The sequence below is a fragment of the Micromys minutus genome, assembly GCF_963924665.1.
Source record: "Micromys minutus genome assembly, chromosome: 8".
NCBI lineage: Eukaryota > Metazoa > Chordata > Mammalia > Rodentia > Muridae > Micromys > Micromys minutus.
This window is the reverse complement of record NC_137977.1, coordinates 39,496,619-39,509,171: the sequence shown is the minus strand read 5'-3', so window position 1 is coordinate 39,509,171 and position 12,553 is coordinate 39,496,619. Positions and strand designations below refer to the sequence as shown.

General features: G+C 43.8%; 1 protein-coding gene across 1 annotated transcript in view; it reads right to left on the bottom strand.

Annotated features, from left to right (window-relative positions):
• The window catches only part of PRDM6 (PR/SET domain 6), a gene marked incomplete at both ends in the record, with an annotated part of 99,929 nt that overhangs the window by 86,006 nt on the left and 1,370 nt on the right, over nucleotides 1-12,553 (bottom strand). Inside the window, one exon of the mRNA XM_080920002.1 lies at nucleotides 4,737-5,044. Coding sequence (XP_080776128.1) covers nucleotides 4,737-5,044 — 308 coding nt within the window. The remainder of the gene's footprint in view (nucleotides 1-4,736; nucleotides 5,045-12,553) is intronic.

Below are 12,553 nucleotides of genomic sequence, written 5' to 3'. Positions count from 1 at the left end.
GCCAAAAATATCACGGCATAAAAATCAAACCATGCAAAAAGCCTAGACTGTGCTATCCTTGATTTTCTGAAGAAAAATTAGTTAATCTTTAAGTAGAGGGCAGTTGAAAAGGACACATACAGTCTTACCCAAGCAAAGGAGAAAATAGGCTGCCTAAAGTTAAATTCCTGTCTAATACCTTGACTGTAATTCTAATAAGTCACTACATTCTTTCAATTAACAAGGGAAAAAGTTAGGTTGAAATGGGTACAATTCATTTTGTCATTATTGCTAAACTTTGTCAAATCAGATCTTGAGTTGAAAGGTGTAACTGCATCTTATCTTGAATTATAGCTTTATTTCTAACTTTTGTACTTTACTCCAGCAGAATGCTAAGTATACACTGTGTGCATTCCTCAGGTCTAGTCAGATTAAATTCTGATGTTAAGCAGAACGAGGAAACCATATACAGCTAGATTAATTTATCTCAAGGGAAAAGAACGCATTAATAACCAAGATAATGTTTTCATAAATGTTGGAATCAACGGTGCCTTTTCACTTCTTCATTAGAAAACACATTAGGATAAAGTTATCTCGGTCTCATCTACAAGACATAACTGCTGAGACTGAATCAGAGACTCCCCACTCCACCCCACCCCCACCCTGTACATCTAAATAGAATTAAAGCCGAGTCCAAGTCTTGTTAGAATCAATGTATGCTAGTGAAGGGCTGCTTAATGTTTTCTTTAATCTTTTTGATTTAAAGTATCTAAACATACCATTTTTCAAAACACATTAAAATACCAATTCCAACATTAAAAAGAAAGACAAATTTAGGTTTTTTTAAAAATTTGCTTTTATCTTGCTAATGTCTTTAAACTAGGAAAAAAATTAATAATCTTAGATCACTACTGGGAGAGGGGAAAGAGTTGAAGAAAAGAAGACCACTCTTCGTGAAAACCTAGAGTCAAAACACTCTGGAGAATGGAATGATGTTTAACTTTATGTTGTTGCATTTTTGAATTGCTGGGATTATACACAAAGAAAATATTAACCTAAAAAAAATGGCAGCACAAACAAACTGTCTGTGGTCACGCATACCAAACATTTAGCAATCCTTCTATGAACAAATGTCAGTTTGTTTCCATCATAATCCTTCACGTGTGCAGTAAAATATGGAAGCCGACTCACACAATGGGCTGTAAACCGAAACAAGAACCCATCATCTGCTCGGAAACGCTAACAGGAAAAAATTAGCCATCCATTTATTTTACCCATGAAATAAAGATAGCAACACTGCAAAGATCTATCAGAACCTGAGTATGAAACTCTAAATAGGAAGATGTTCCTTCAGCAAATGACTGGAAAGGACTCTAAGAAGAAAATGAATACAGTTGACTTTTAAAATGATAGAGACATCATCCAATAGCTTTTAACTGTCCTGAAAACCTGCTTCTTGTCACCCTGATGTTCCAAGTGTCTAAAATAATATTTAAGTGAATAATTGTTGTGTGAATCACTAAAAAAAAAAAAAAGTTGTGAAACCTTTCCTGTAAAGACCTATAGTCGACACCAATCATAGATTCTGTCTGATATAAACAATGATTAAACTTTTTCAGAATGAATAGAATGCAGACTTAAAGTATAAACTGTAAAGGGCAAATTAATATTTATACTTTCCTGTTACTAAAAGTGATTCGATTCAAATAATTACATCTCATAAATCATGATGCTTAAAAATTTGTCATTATTTGTTCATTTTTTAATGTTTCATTAAGACAGGGTCTCACATAGCCTAGGCTGTCCTCAAACTTCCTTTGTAGCTGAGGCTAGCCTTAATGCCTGATTCTTCTCCACCTCCCTCAAGATGCCTAGTTTTATACAGTGCTAAGGATCAAACTCAGGCCATCTTTGTGGACAAGCACTCTAACAACAAAGCCACATTCCCAGACATTCATACTTCATATCTGAAAAGTAATTGTACTAATAAAAGTCTATGCCCTATTTTAAAAAGTGTTCTGTCACTACAAATAGTTACTGTCACTAAATAACCCCAGTCAGTCACATTTTTTACCATCTCTCGGGAGACATTTTACATGGCTGAAATTTTAATATCCCTTCAGTCCGCCAAATGTATGTCAACCTAATTATTATTACAGAGGGCTGATTTCAAAAAAAAAAAAAAAAGATCGTGTTCCAAAGCAGGAGTTGCAGGCCTATGGATCATTCGAGCACGGACCTAGAAGGCCTCTCTCTCTCTCTCTCTCTCTCTCTCTCTCTCTCTCTCTCTCTCTCTCTCTCTCTCTCTCCTCTCTCTCTCTCTCTCCTCTCTCTCTCTCTCTCCTCTCTCTCTCTCTCCTCTCTCTCTCTCTCTCCTCTCTCTCTCCTCTCTCTCTCTCTCTCTGTCTGTCTCTCTCTCTCTCTCTCTGTCTGTCTCTCTCTCTCTCTCTCTCTCTCTGTCTGTCTCTCTCTCTCTCTCTGTCTGTCTGTCTGTCTGTCTCTCTCTCTCTCTCTCTCTCTCTCTTTTAACACAAAGAACTAACTTTACATATCTTCCTAATACTGTCAACTCATATAACCCAAACAACAGGTGAAACTCACTTTAAATCCATAGAGATATCAAGAAGGAAGAAAAAAAAAAAACAATGTTATTACTATAACAAAATTCTCTCTCCGTCATGTACTAGTCAAAAGTGTAACAGAAAAGTCCCATAGTTTTCAATGCTAATATGTATTGTTGAAGCCTCTATGTGTAGTGGCTTCTTGCCAACATCCCAATCACTCAAAGCCTTCTAGGAAAAAAAAAAAGAACTATGTTTTCCCCCCCACATTTATAGCTTTGTCCTCCAAAGTCTAAAAATAGACAAGCATCAGAGGGCAGGAACAGGGGATTCACTTTCACATTTTCAGATAGAACATATCTGTACCACGACTGTTCTGTGGTTCCCCTGGGAAGCATCGGCAGACCTTTAACAATGATAGCAGAGTCCGATAGCAGAGTCCTTAATAACGGTGCCGGGTCCTGCAGGGTGCATGGGTGGACTGTAAACTGTAAAGCACGCAGGAGGTTACAGCTGGATGGGAGGGAGACAGGCGCAGTGGCTTCCATTGTACCCTGCCATGTGTCAGCTTTGCTAAGCGGCAGCTCTTTTACCCCCTCGTAGTTTCAGGGCAAGTCACTTCCTTCTACCCTGTTTTACACATTCCTTTCCTGAATTTTTCTGTTGGTTTTGTTTTTGGTGTTTGTTTTTTAAGGGAAACCTCATTCAGTGACATAGGTATTCCTACCTCCTCCCCAACCTCACTCAGGGATTCCATCAGGGAAAGACAAAAATGTCTGCTTTCCCACAACTGCTTAGGAGTGAGACAGTGACTGGAAGCCTGGATCCAGGCAGCGCTCAGTGGGTAACTACAGAGCAGGAAGCTCGGGACTGCCCCGTCCTCACTTGGCCATTCCCTCTCCATCAGGGGAGACTTTGCAGACAAAGGCCTCTGCCCCTGACCCCAGTAGTCACGTGAGGGTTCTGCACAATGCTCTGTTCTCCACAGCACTCTCTCCTGGGCCTAATACAAAGCTGGCCAGAGGGAACCCAACAAATATGTAAGTGGATGATTATATTGTTAGTTTTAGTGGGATAGCTCACCACAAGAACGGTCACATTGAACACAGAAAGCACACTGTTGCTGAAACAGCCCTCTACCAGAGTTCATGTGAACCTGGTCCCCAGCAAACAAGGATCTGACTTTTCTAATGACTCCTCCTTCATCCGTTCACCTAGCCAAAATTTTCCATCACTATAGCTTGTGTCCTCTGGTACCTAACATTTCATAGCTAGTTCTCTGTGAGTTGAGACGCTAAGATCAGTTGAAGGATTATCTAATTATAACAATAATGGGCTTTTGTAATCAAGCAGCTCTGATTAGGGCTTTTTCAGACACATTATTTTAAATAATAGCCGAGATTAATTTATACCAAAATGGCATTATCTCTCATGTTTTGATTATCTACTTTGTTGAAAGTAGATAATCACTTTGTCAGAAGAGAAACCAAAATTTTTTAAAGTTTTGATTTACAATAATTCACAAAGGCGGTTGGGTACTTTCAAAGCTCTAGAACATGTCAGTCTCTCACATTCAACATTAAAAAAAAAAGTTTTAGGTGACCTGAAACTGGTCCTAAAAATTGCTACGTAGGCCTGGGTGACTTTGAACTTCTGACCCTCTTGTCTCCACCTCCCTAGTGCTACAATTAAAGGTGTTCTCCAATCTTTCTAGTGTAAGTGCTGCTGAGGGCCAAACCCAAGGGTTCCTTCTCCATCTTATCTCCACAAACTTGTTTTCATCTGAGAAAATTATGATGACTCTGCCCTCTCTCTGCTTCTCTTGCTCCAGGCAAGAGACCTATGGGAAGAGCTGGGAACCTGGCATTAAGGTTCTACTGCTGCCCAGCTAATCTCTGGGAATGTTTGGCTGCTTCCTCTAGTCCTGAAGATTAAACACACACACCCTCGGAGAGGGGGGAGGCTAATCCTTCACAGTTTGAACAGAGACTGGTTAAGGTGGCTGACTTCTAGAGCCAACAGGTCCCGTGGCAAACCACACTCTGCCTGCATTCCTCCTACAGGAACTTCAGATGTCAGCCTTCCACCACTACACCAGTGGGGCTGAGGGTGTGGGGAGGGTGGGTGGGTTTCCAGGGGCCCAGGGCGAGGCTCTGAGACCCGGCCCAAGCTGGGTAAGAAGCTCGGGCACCTTACCTCCCAGAGGTGCTGCGTGTTCCTCACTGAGCCGGTCTGCACTTTCTCCGGAGGCAGGAGCACGCCCTGGAAGGGCCCAATCCAAGTGCCCTGCTGGATCCTCTGCGCGGCACAGATGCCGTACGCCAGGCCTGGCACCGTGCTGGTACACAGGCATACCTCCCGCGGCAGGTCCCGCAGCCACTCGGGCAGCTCCGGCGGGGGTGCAGCGGCCGCCGCGCTGCTGGTGCCCACGAGCCGGCGCAGCGAGTGCAGCGGCCCGTGCATGGGGCACTCCCCGTTGCGGTTGTCCGCGCACATGTCGCAACCTGTGGGTGACACCGGGAAAGGAGGAAAGGGAGAGCGTTAACCCAGTCATTTGTCGGGGGTGGGGTGGGGGGGATCATTGGGTGAACTCCTTAAACTACAGCGGGTAAACTACCTGTTGGACGCCAGCCACACAACTCCACGGGGTGTCGGAAAGAAACCTGTGCCACACCCTGGGGACCTGCAGCATTCAAATATGCCCGCTGGGATCCATGCAAGGCTTCGATGCTAGGTTTGGATAGCCAGGTGTGCTTTCCAGTGCCTCATGCCCGCGACTTTTGCTTCCTGTCCAGCTTGCCTGCAACTCAGCTTCTCTCTCCACCCCGCCTGCTTTCTTGTGGCCTCCCTCTAACCAGAGTCTCAGGGTGTGCTTATCTTCTCTCCCCCAAGAAGTCTGCCTCTCATCCTACCATTTATCTCAGATAGTCGAAGATAGCACGCGGGCGTCTCAGATAGTACTTGTTTCTGCACTTGGGCTACCAAAGCGGGAGTGACAGGAACAAACACTGGACTCGGAAGCTTCCTAGGTTACCCCTGGGAGGGAGTGCGAGCCCTAATCCCGGTCCTTTAGGAACTAGGACCTCAGTTTCTGTCCAGCGCCCACTCCAGCAAGTTCACCCATCAAAGATGAGCAGGAACAAGGAAGGGACAAGCGCGCGAGGGGGGGGGGGGTCAATTGTGATTGTGGGTTCAAGTTCTTCCCAGAGACCAAACCAAATAAGACGTTTAAGAATCAGGGTAACGGGTCTTTAATGGTGGGGTAGCGATTCAGTTGAGCAGGATGGAAGGCTGAGTGCAAGTTAAATGAGATTATCTCACTTGGTGAAGCTGTTGCTGAAGCAGTTCCTGACTTGCCCCCAGGGCAGACACCACACTAGGGGATTCCTACACTCCAGGCACACTGCTCCGGGGCACCCAGTGTCGTTTGAGTCGATCTAGGCGGAAGCGGCCAGGCAGTCACTAGAAGCTAAGCTTTCAGAGACCACGCTGTCGGAATCGCAGAGCCTAAGGGTTATTAATGGGCCTGGCGGAGCCGCTGTGTCTGCTCCCTGGTGCCGCAGACCTCTGCAGAGGACTCCTGCCTAAGCGACTCAACCTCCTGAGTCCAGCCTCTTGAGGACGCTCGGGGTTCTGCTGCCGCTGAGCCCTGTAGCACCGACCCTGGCACTTGGTGCTCCTAATGGTGAAGTTGGTAAGAGCCGGGTGTCAGGGTACCTGAGTTGCCCTCCGGGCTTCTTGGCAACCCCCCATTGTCTCCATGACAATTAGCCCTAGTAGATCACTCCAAATATGCCTTGTCTGTGCTGAAACTGTCAACCACCCAAAAAACTTGGTACAAGGCAACTCAGTGAAGAATATTCCACAAGGAACATTCAATCACTACCCAGAATGGAAAGAGAGCCCTTGCCATGGCAACTGCAAAAAATGTGAGCATCCTATCTGCCCAGAGGTGCTTCCTGTCAGTTATGTGTTCCCCTCAATGAGCAGACACTCTATTCTAGCTATGATTGCCCAAGGAATGAGGATACCTGCTGCTTACAACTTCTTAGTGGCTGTCAACAGGACTTCTTTGAGAACCGACACCCTGTTTCTGAAAGTATACCTCTGTGCCTCCCTTAACACAAAGGTGCCTGTCTTCCTCCAGCATCACCGGCTAATGTGAAGATTCTTTTGACGCCAAGATGGGAGTATGCTGTCCCTCACATGAACTCTTCAGAAACACACATATTTCACTCAGCCTCTCTTGCCTTTCCTTGTGGACAACAAGAAGACACAGCAGGAAAAAAAATGACAATATTGTCCCTGAGTGCCTCCTATGTGCTATGCACCAAACTGCCACTCTGGTATCAAAGACTACAATTCCCCTTTCTTGCCAATGAAACAAAAAGATGTTTCAGGATCACTGAGACTAGACCAAGGGCCAAGAAACTGGAAAGAGACAGCAGAAAGGTTCACCCTGCCCAACTCCAAAGCCTTCAAATGCAGAGATTTAGGAAGACTAACGAGGGCTAGGAGAATTTTATATACCGCGTCATGACTCGGATCAATAGAATTGAAAGAGTTTACTGATATAACCATTTGGGGGCCAGGACAAGCTCTGAGATGATTGAGTTATAGTTAGACAGATAGTTCTTTCTTCCACACTCGCGGGCTTGGGGGAGTTAAAGTATAAGAACAGGAAAATAAATAGCCAATGTCCACAATTTCAATGCCTTTGCCTTTACAGACATGTTAAAATTACCTTTCACCACCTAAGCAAAAAAAAAAAAAAAAAAAAAAAAAAAAAAAAAAAAAAAAAAAAAAAAAAAGCTTTAAAATAATGACAATTAGAAAAGGCAACATGCCCATGAAAATAAATATAAATCACTCAGGGAGTGCTTAACTGATTTTTCTTTTCTGGTTCATTCAATTAAGTAAAGAGTTGAGGGGTGGGGGAGGGAAAAAACCCTCACAACCTAATAGCCTGTGCCAAAACCTCTGTCAACTCCCATGTAGTCTCCTACATGTAGCATCACATCATGTATGTGGATAAACAGATTAGAAGCAATTAATTCCAGCCACTACCCCCACAGAAGACAAAAAGCATAGCAGTCATATTTGAAAAAACGACAGTTAACTCCTTTTGAAGCCCTCTTCTGTATGGTAGACTTCATTGTTCTCCATAGCATACTTTAAAAGTAACATTTTATAGAGTACTAAAAGAAAAAAAAAAAAAAAAAAGCAAAAACTGAGGCTCCCCCCAAATCTAGAAGACTATGTCCTAAACTGACAAATGAAAAGTAGGCAAGCCTGGTCCAGGCTAATCAGTTCACTTAATATGTGTCTTAATAAAAAAATGTAAAAATATTTCTCCCAGAAAAGTTGACCAGTTGCCATCAGAATAGTTATGTATGTAGTCTTCAACATTTTAACCACATACAAAAAAATCTCTCGGATTGAAAATGTTTATTTCTAACCTGTCTCAGGGTCCCAGAGGAACGTGGGGAAGTTCTAAACAAGTGACTTTTTTCTTAAGATGGATACATAGTCACAAGTTGGCAAACAGTGTTTTTTAGCCTGCCAGCCACAAACACCCACATAGAAAGGTTTGAAAGAAAAGCCAGCTGGGTTCTCCAACTTCTCCCCACACAGCAGTCCAGACCTTAAAACCAGGGATTTTTGTACAAGTTTACAGTTAGTTATACACAAGATGTTTTCAAATGTCACTGTACCATCCAGATCTCTCTCAGAGTACATTTGCCTAGGGGGTATGAGCAAGGAGAAGGGCTGAAGACCGGCTACCAGCTTGTCCACCTACTGACTTCAGAAGGTCAAAGAAGGCCAACGTAGGCCTTCCTTTCATTTCACATCCTTCCTATTATGTGAATGTTTTCAGAGATTTTGTTGTTGCTGCTGTTACTGTTAAAAATAACCCCTCCTCAAATGAACTCCACACAAAGCAGAACAGCAGGTCTATCTTCTCATTTTAAGGAAAAGTGAAATATAGAACACTTCAGGGGGGTTTGCTTTTCTGCTTACGACCTGAGAGGTGAGGCTCTCCGCAGGGCTCTCTCTGCAAAGCTTAGTCCGGGGTGTCTGCACACTAGCCTTTGGGTGCAGAAGCCTCTCCCTTTCTTTACTGGAGAGTAACTTAGAAGCCTGCTGAGGCGGTACTGCTCAGACTGTAAATCCTTCTGAACAGCAGGCGGGGTCGCAGCCCTTAGTCCTGCAGGCCAAGCCCTGAGGGGCCTGGAGGCATTGATCGGCCCCCCGGAGTGCGGCCTGCTGGCAACTCAGAGTCCAAAGCCCCTGGGGGAGGGGGCATGGTGGCCTGGAGGTACTAGGGCAGCCAGACGCCAGGAGCCCCACTCTGAATTACTCTAGAGGGCTCCACCGTGCCCTGCCTTCCAGTGGGCAGGATGTGGACAGAGTGATACGCAGCTCACTGGATGTCTTCGCCTCCGAAGGGTTCTGTTTAAAAGCTTCACCCAGCTACTAGCCTTGAAGGACTCCCAGGGGTGGCGACCAGGAAGAAGAGCCCATAGAAGTGGACTAGCTCGCAGGGGTGCTCTGAGCATTCTAGCTGCCGGCAACAGGCAAAAACCCTGGGCTTTCTCAGCCTAGCCTGCTGGCTTGGCCCAGGAACCAATGAAAGAGACAAAGGGGGAGGAAAAAAGGAGGGAGGGAGGGAGGGAGAAAATGTGGGTTGTATTTGTCTCCTGGTGACTGTATTAATAAATTAAATGAGAGAGTCAGGGTGTAAGGGTGAAAGAATATTGCGCAGAGATAAACCTGGCCGCCCTCTGCCCCTGCGAGGCCGTCATATACAAGGCAGAGAGAGAGAGGAGATCGAAGCAGGTCTGGGCTGGCTCCACTCTCTCCTACAAAACTATAGGGCAATTAATTGTGGCTTGTCCCCTCATCCTTCATCTCCTGGTGGCACATATCGATGGAGATTACTGCTGATGGACCATTTTATCACCTTAAATAAACAGTCGCCACCTCTTCTAACCTCAATCTAATATATGGCTTTATGTTCAGTTTCAGGGCTCTGGATAAAGAATGATGTAAAATAGCTAAATCATGTGTGTTACGAGGTGGGGTCGGGCCTGCACACAAAATTCAAGAAAAAGAAAATTAGAACAATATAAAAAGCCTGCACACTAACACTGAAGTCTCTCCCCCAGGGAACCAGGTCTGAATCGCTTGCTGGTCATTAACAGCCAGATAAGCTAGATGGAAGTACTAGATGGAAGTAAAACAGGGTGTGTCTTCTAGGCACTGAGCACTAGCAGGTTCTCAGGAAGCACTCCAACAATGAAGTAGAGAGAGATTAGGATTAGGTTAAAACACATGACATCCCCACTGGGGGAGTTTCTCACATCCCCCAGTACAGCACCCTGCAATGACACCAATCCTCCACTAACTACCCTCAGTCTCTTCCCCAAATCTTGGGTGAATGTGGCAAATCTGACACTGCCAACACTGAAATCTGCATCCCTGCTTCCACAGCCCTGGTTCCCAAAACGGTTCCCTGCACGGGAGTACTTTCCTAAATCAGAAAGATCCTAAAGCATCCAACACCAAGAAAGTATAGCATAACCCAATTCTATGCCTTGACACCAGAACAGGTTTATTTCCAGCCTCCTTCTCAGTATGAAGCTAGCCTGTCTTCACAAAAAAAAAAAAAAAAAAAAAATACGAAAGCTAACTCTGCTGAGATGATCAGGGCTTTTCTACTCTGACTCCAGGCTTGCCCAGTAGCTGCCTCTCAGTATCCTCCAGAAGTACTAAGGAGGTCTCAGGAAACACCTCAGCTGCCCAGAATTTGAGAAGAGACCACTGGGATGCAGCCCCAGGGTTCGGGCAACCCAGCAACAAAGAAGAACCGCGTGCATTATTATGTATTACACATCGCAGCACTTGACTTTTAAGGGAGAGGGCAGCAGCAGAGCCTTAAGCACTTCTGTGGAAAGTGTACCTCAATCACTAGAAGGCAGGTCAATAGCAGGAACCTACTGAAGGAGCTCACTTGAGCTAACATGCGCTTGGTGTGATTGAAAATCTGATAGGAAAGAGCTACAAGCTCACTCACTGTGACATCTGCCATATGTACCAGCAGAGTCTTAAGGCGTGGCTGATCATTTCGGGTGCACCTTACTAACCATGGGCAAAAGGAAGAGTGGGGAGGCTCTGTTTTGCCTACTAAGAGAGGAGAGACCAGACAGTTCTTTTTAATACAAAATCACAAAGGGATGCTATATTGAATGAATGCTTTAACTTTACCAAAAAAAAAAAAAGTTTTAAAAAGAAATGGCAAAAGAGAAGAAGGAAGAAGAGGAGGAGGAAGAGGAGGAGGAGGAAGAGGAGGAGGAAAAGGAAGAGGAAAAGGAGGAGGAGGAGAAAGGAAAGCTACATGTGAAAAATTAAAAATACTTCAGCGTCTCTCCTGCCTTCCTCCCCTTAGCTGCCCCTCCCCATACAGTACAAAAATGAGAGGAAGCTTTTGTTTTCAGTCTTTCATGGAACCAAAATACCAACACTCAAAGCCCTTGAGAAAGTTTTAAGTCTTTGTGTTTCAGACGTCTGAACTGCCTAGTTAGATTAAACCCAGTCACCGCTGTCTTTAAAACACACCATACACCAAGTAGCATTAAGAGAGTACCAAGTTTACTTGCCTGGGACCAGAGGTTGTTTTCTCACCACCCAGGGCTGTGGTTCCTTTCTCTTTTCCTTCCAACTACTCCTTTAATTAGCAACCGAAGGTGTAACCATCTAACTTCCTGTCTTTTCTCCTGCACTTTGAACATTCAGTCAGTCCATCTGATTCAAAAGAGGATACCAGACCTTTAACAAACTATAAATATATAAAATCTCAAACCATTCTCTCCAACCCTGGGTTGGGGGAGCTATCTGGATAACAAACTGGTACATAGACATATGTCAATTAGTAAGCAGTCCTCATTCTTCCTCTGATTGGTGGATGTTTTCTCTAGTGAAAATGTGTTACGTTTTACTGCTACACTGTAAAAAACACACATACCACAACACAAAGCCAGGGTTGGTATTTTTTTTCCAACTCAGATTTAATATAGAGAAATAACTGCAAGCTTGGATAAGGTGCTCCCAATCGACAATGATTATATTTCGCTTAGCAGTAAGAACAACTGCCAAGTTTTCTACTTCACACTTTTAAAAGAACTGGTTGTAAGACAACATCTGGAAGAAATTCACAAGAAAACACGTCTTTGAACTCGATTAAGACAATGCAATTTTACAAAATGTCTGAAGCCCTAAAATACACGAGCCTTCTTAAATGCTACATGAGAGTCTTCCTAAATGTATCAAAAATTGGAACTGCAACTCTTATCTTAAACCAATATTTTACTCTTTAGACGCTAGCAATGAAAAAGGTAAACACAACTGTGGCTTTGGTTACTAGTTGCTACCTCAGTCACAATAACTTTCAAAAAGAGTGATAAGCCTCGATCATGTGGCTAATGCCCACTGTTCTTTTTTTAAAAAATTAAATCAGCAATCTAGGAACGTTTAAAGTACTTTTCTAATATATTATTTCGTTTGGGTGGGAAATCAAGAAGTTCATGGTGATAGACATTCTCCAGGAAGCAACTTATTAAAATAGAATAAAAGTAAATATTTATGATCTACTTTCTTATACGGAAGCCAGATGAAGAATGGATTGAAGAAAGTCGGTGGATAAGTGCTACTCTAATGTGACTCGGTTGCTTTAAGGTTCTGTTCGAAGGTTTTGGGAAAGAATAGTTAACACACATGTCAAAGCTTTAGGTATTAACATATAATTCTTGAAAATTACCAAGAAGTAACAGATGAATATCAAAATACATTCTGAATCCTCCATTGAGGATCTTGTTTCAAAATATCCGAATATAACCGTGCTTAGGACCTGGATTTGGAATTGTGAATACAGACAGCTTGGGAAGTTCTGATGTGTAGCTAGTCATTCACCCTGTTCTTGGGGAAGAGGTAAATTTCTTTCACTAAATTAGCAT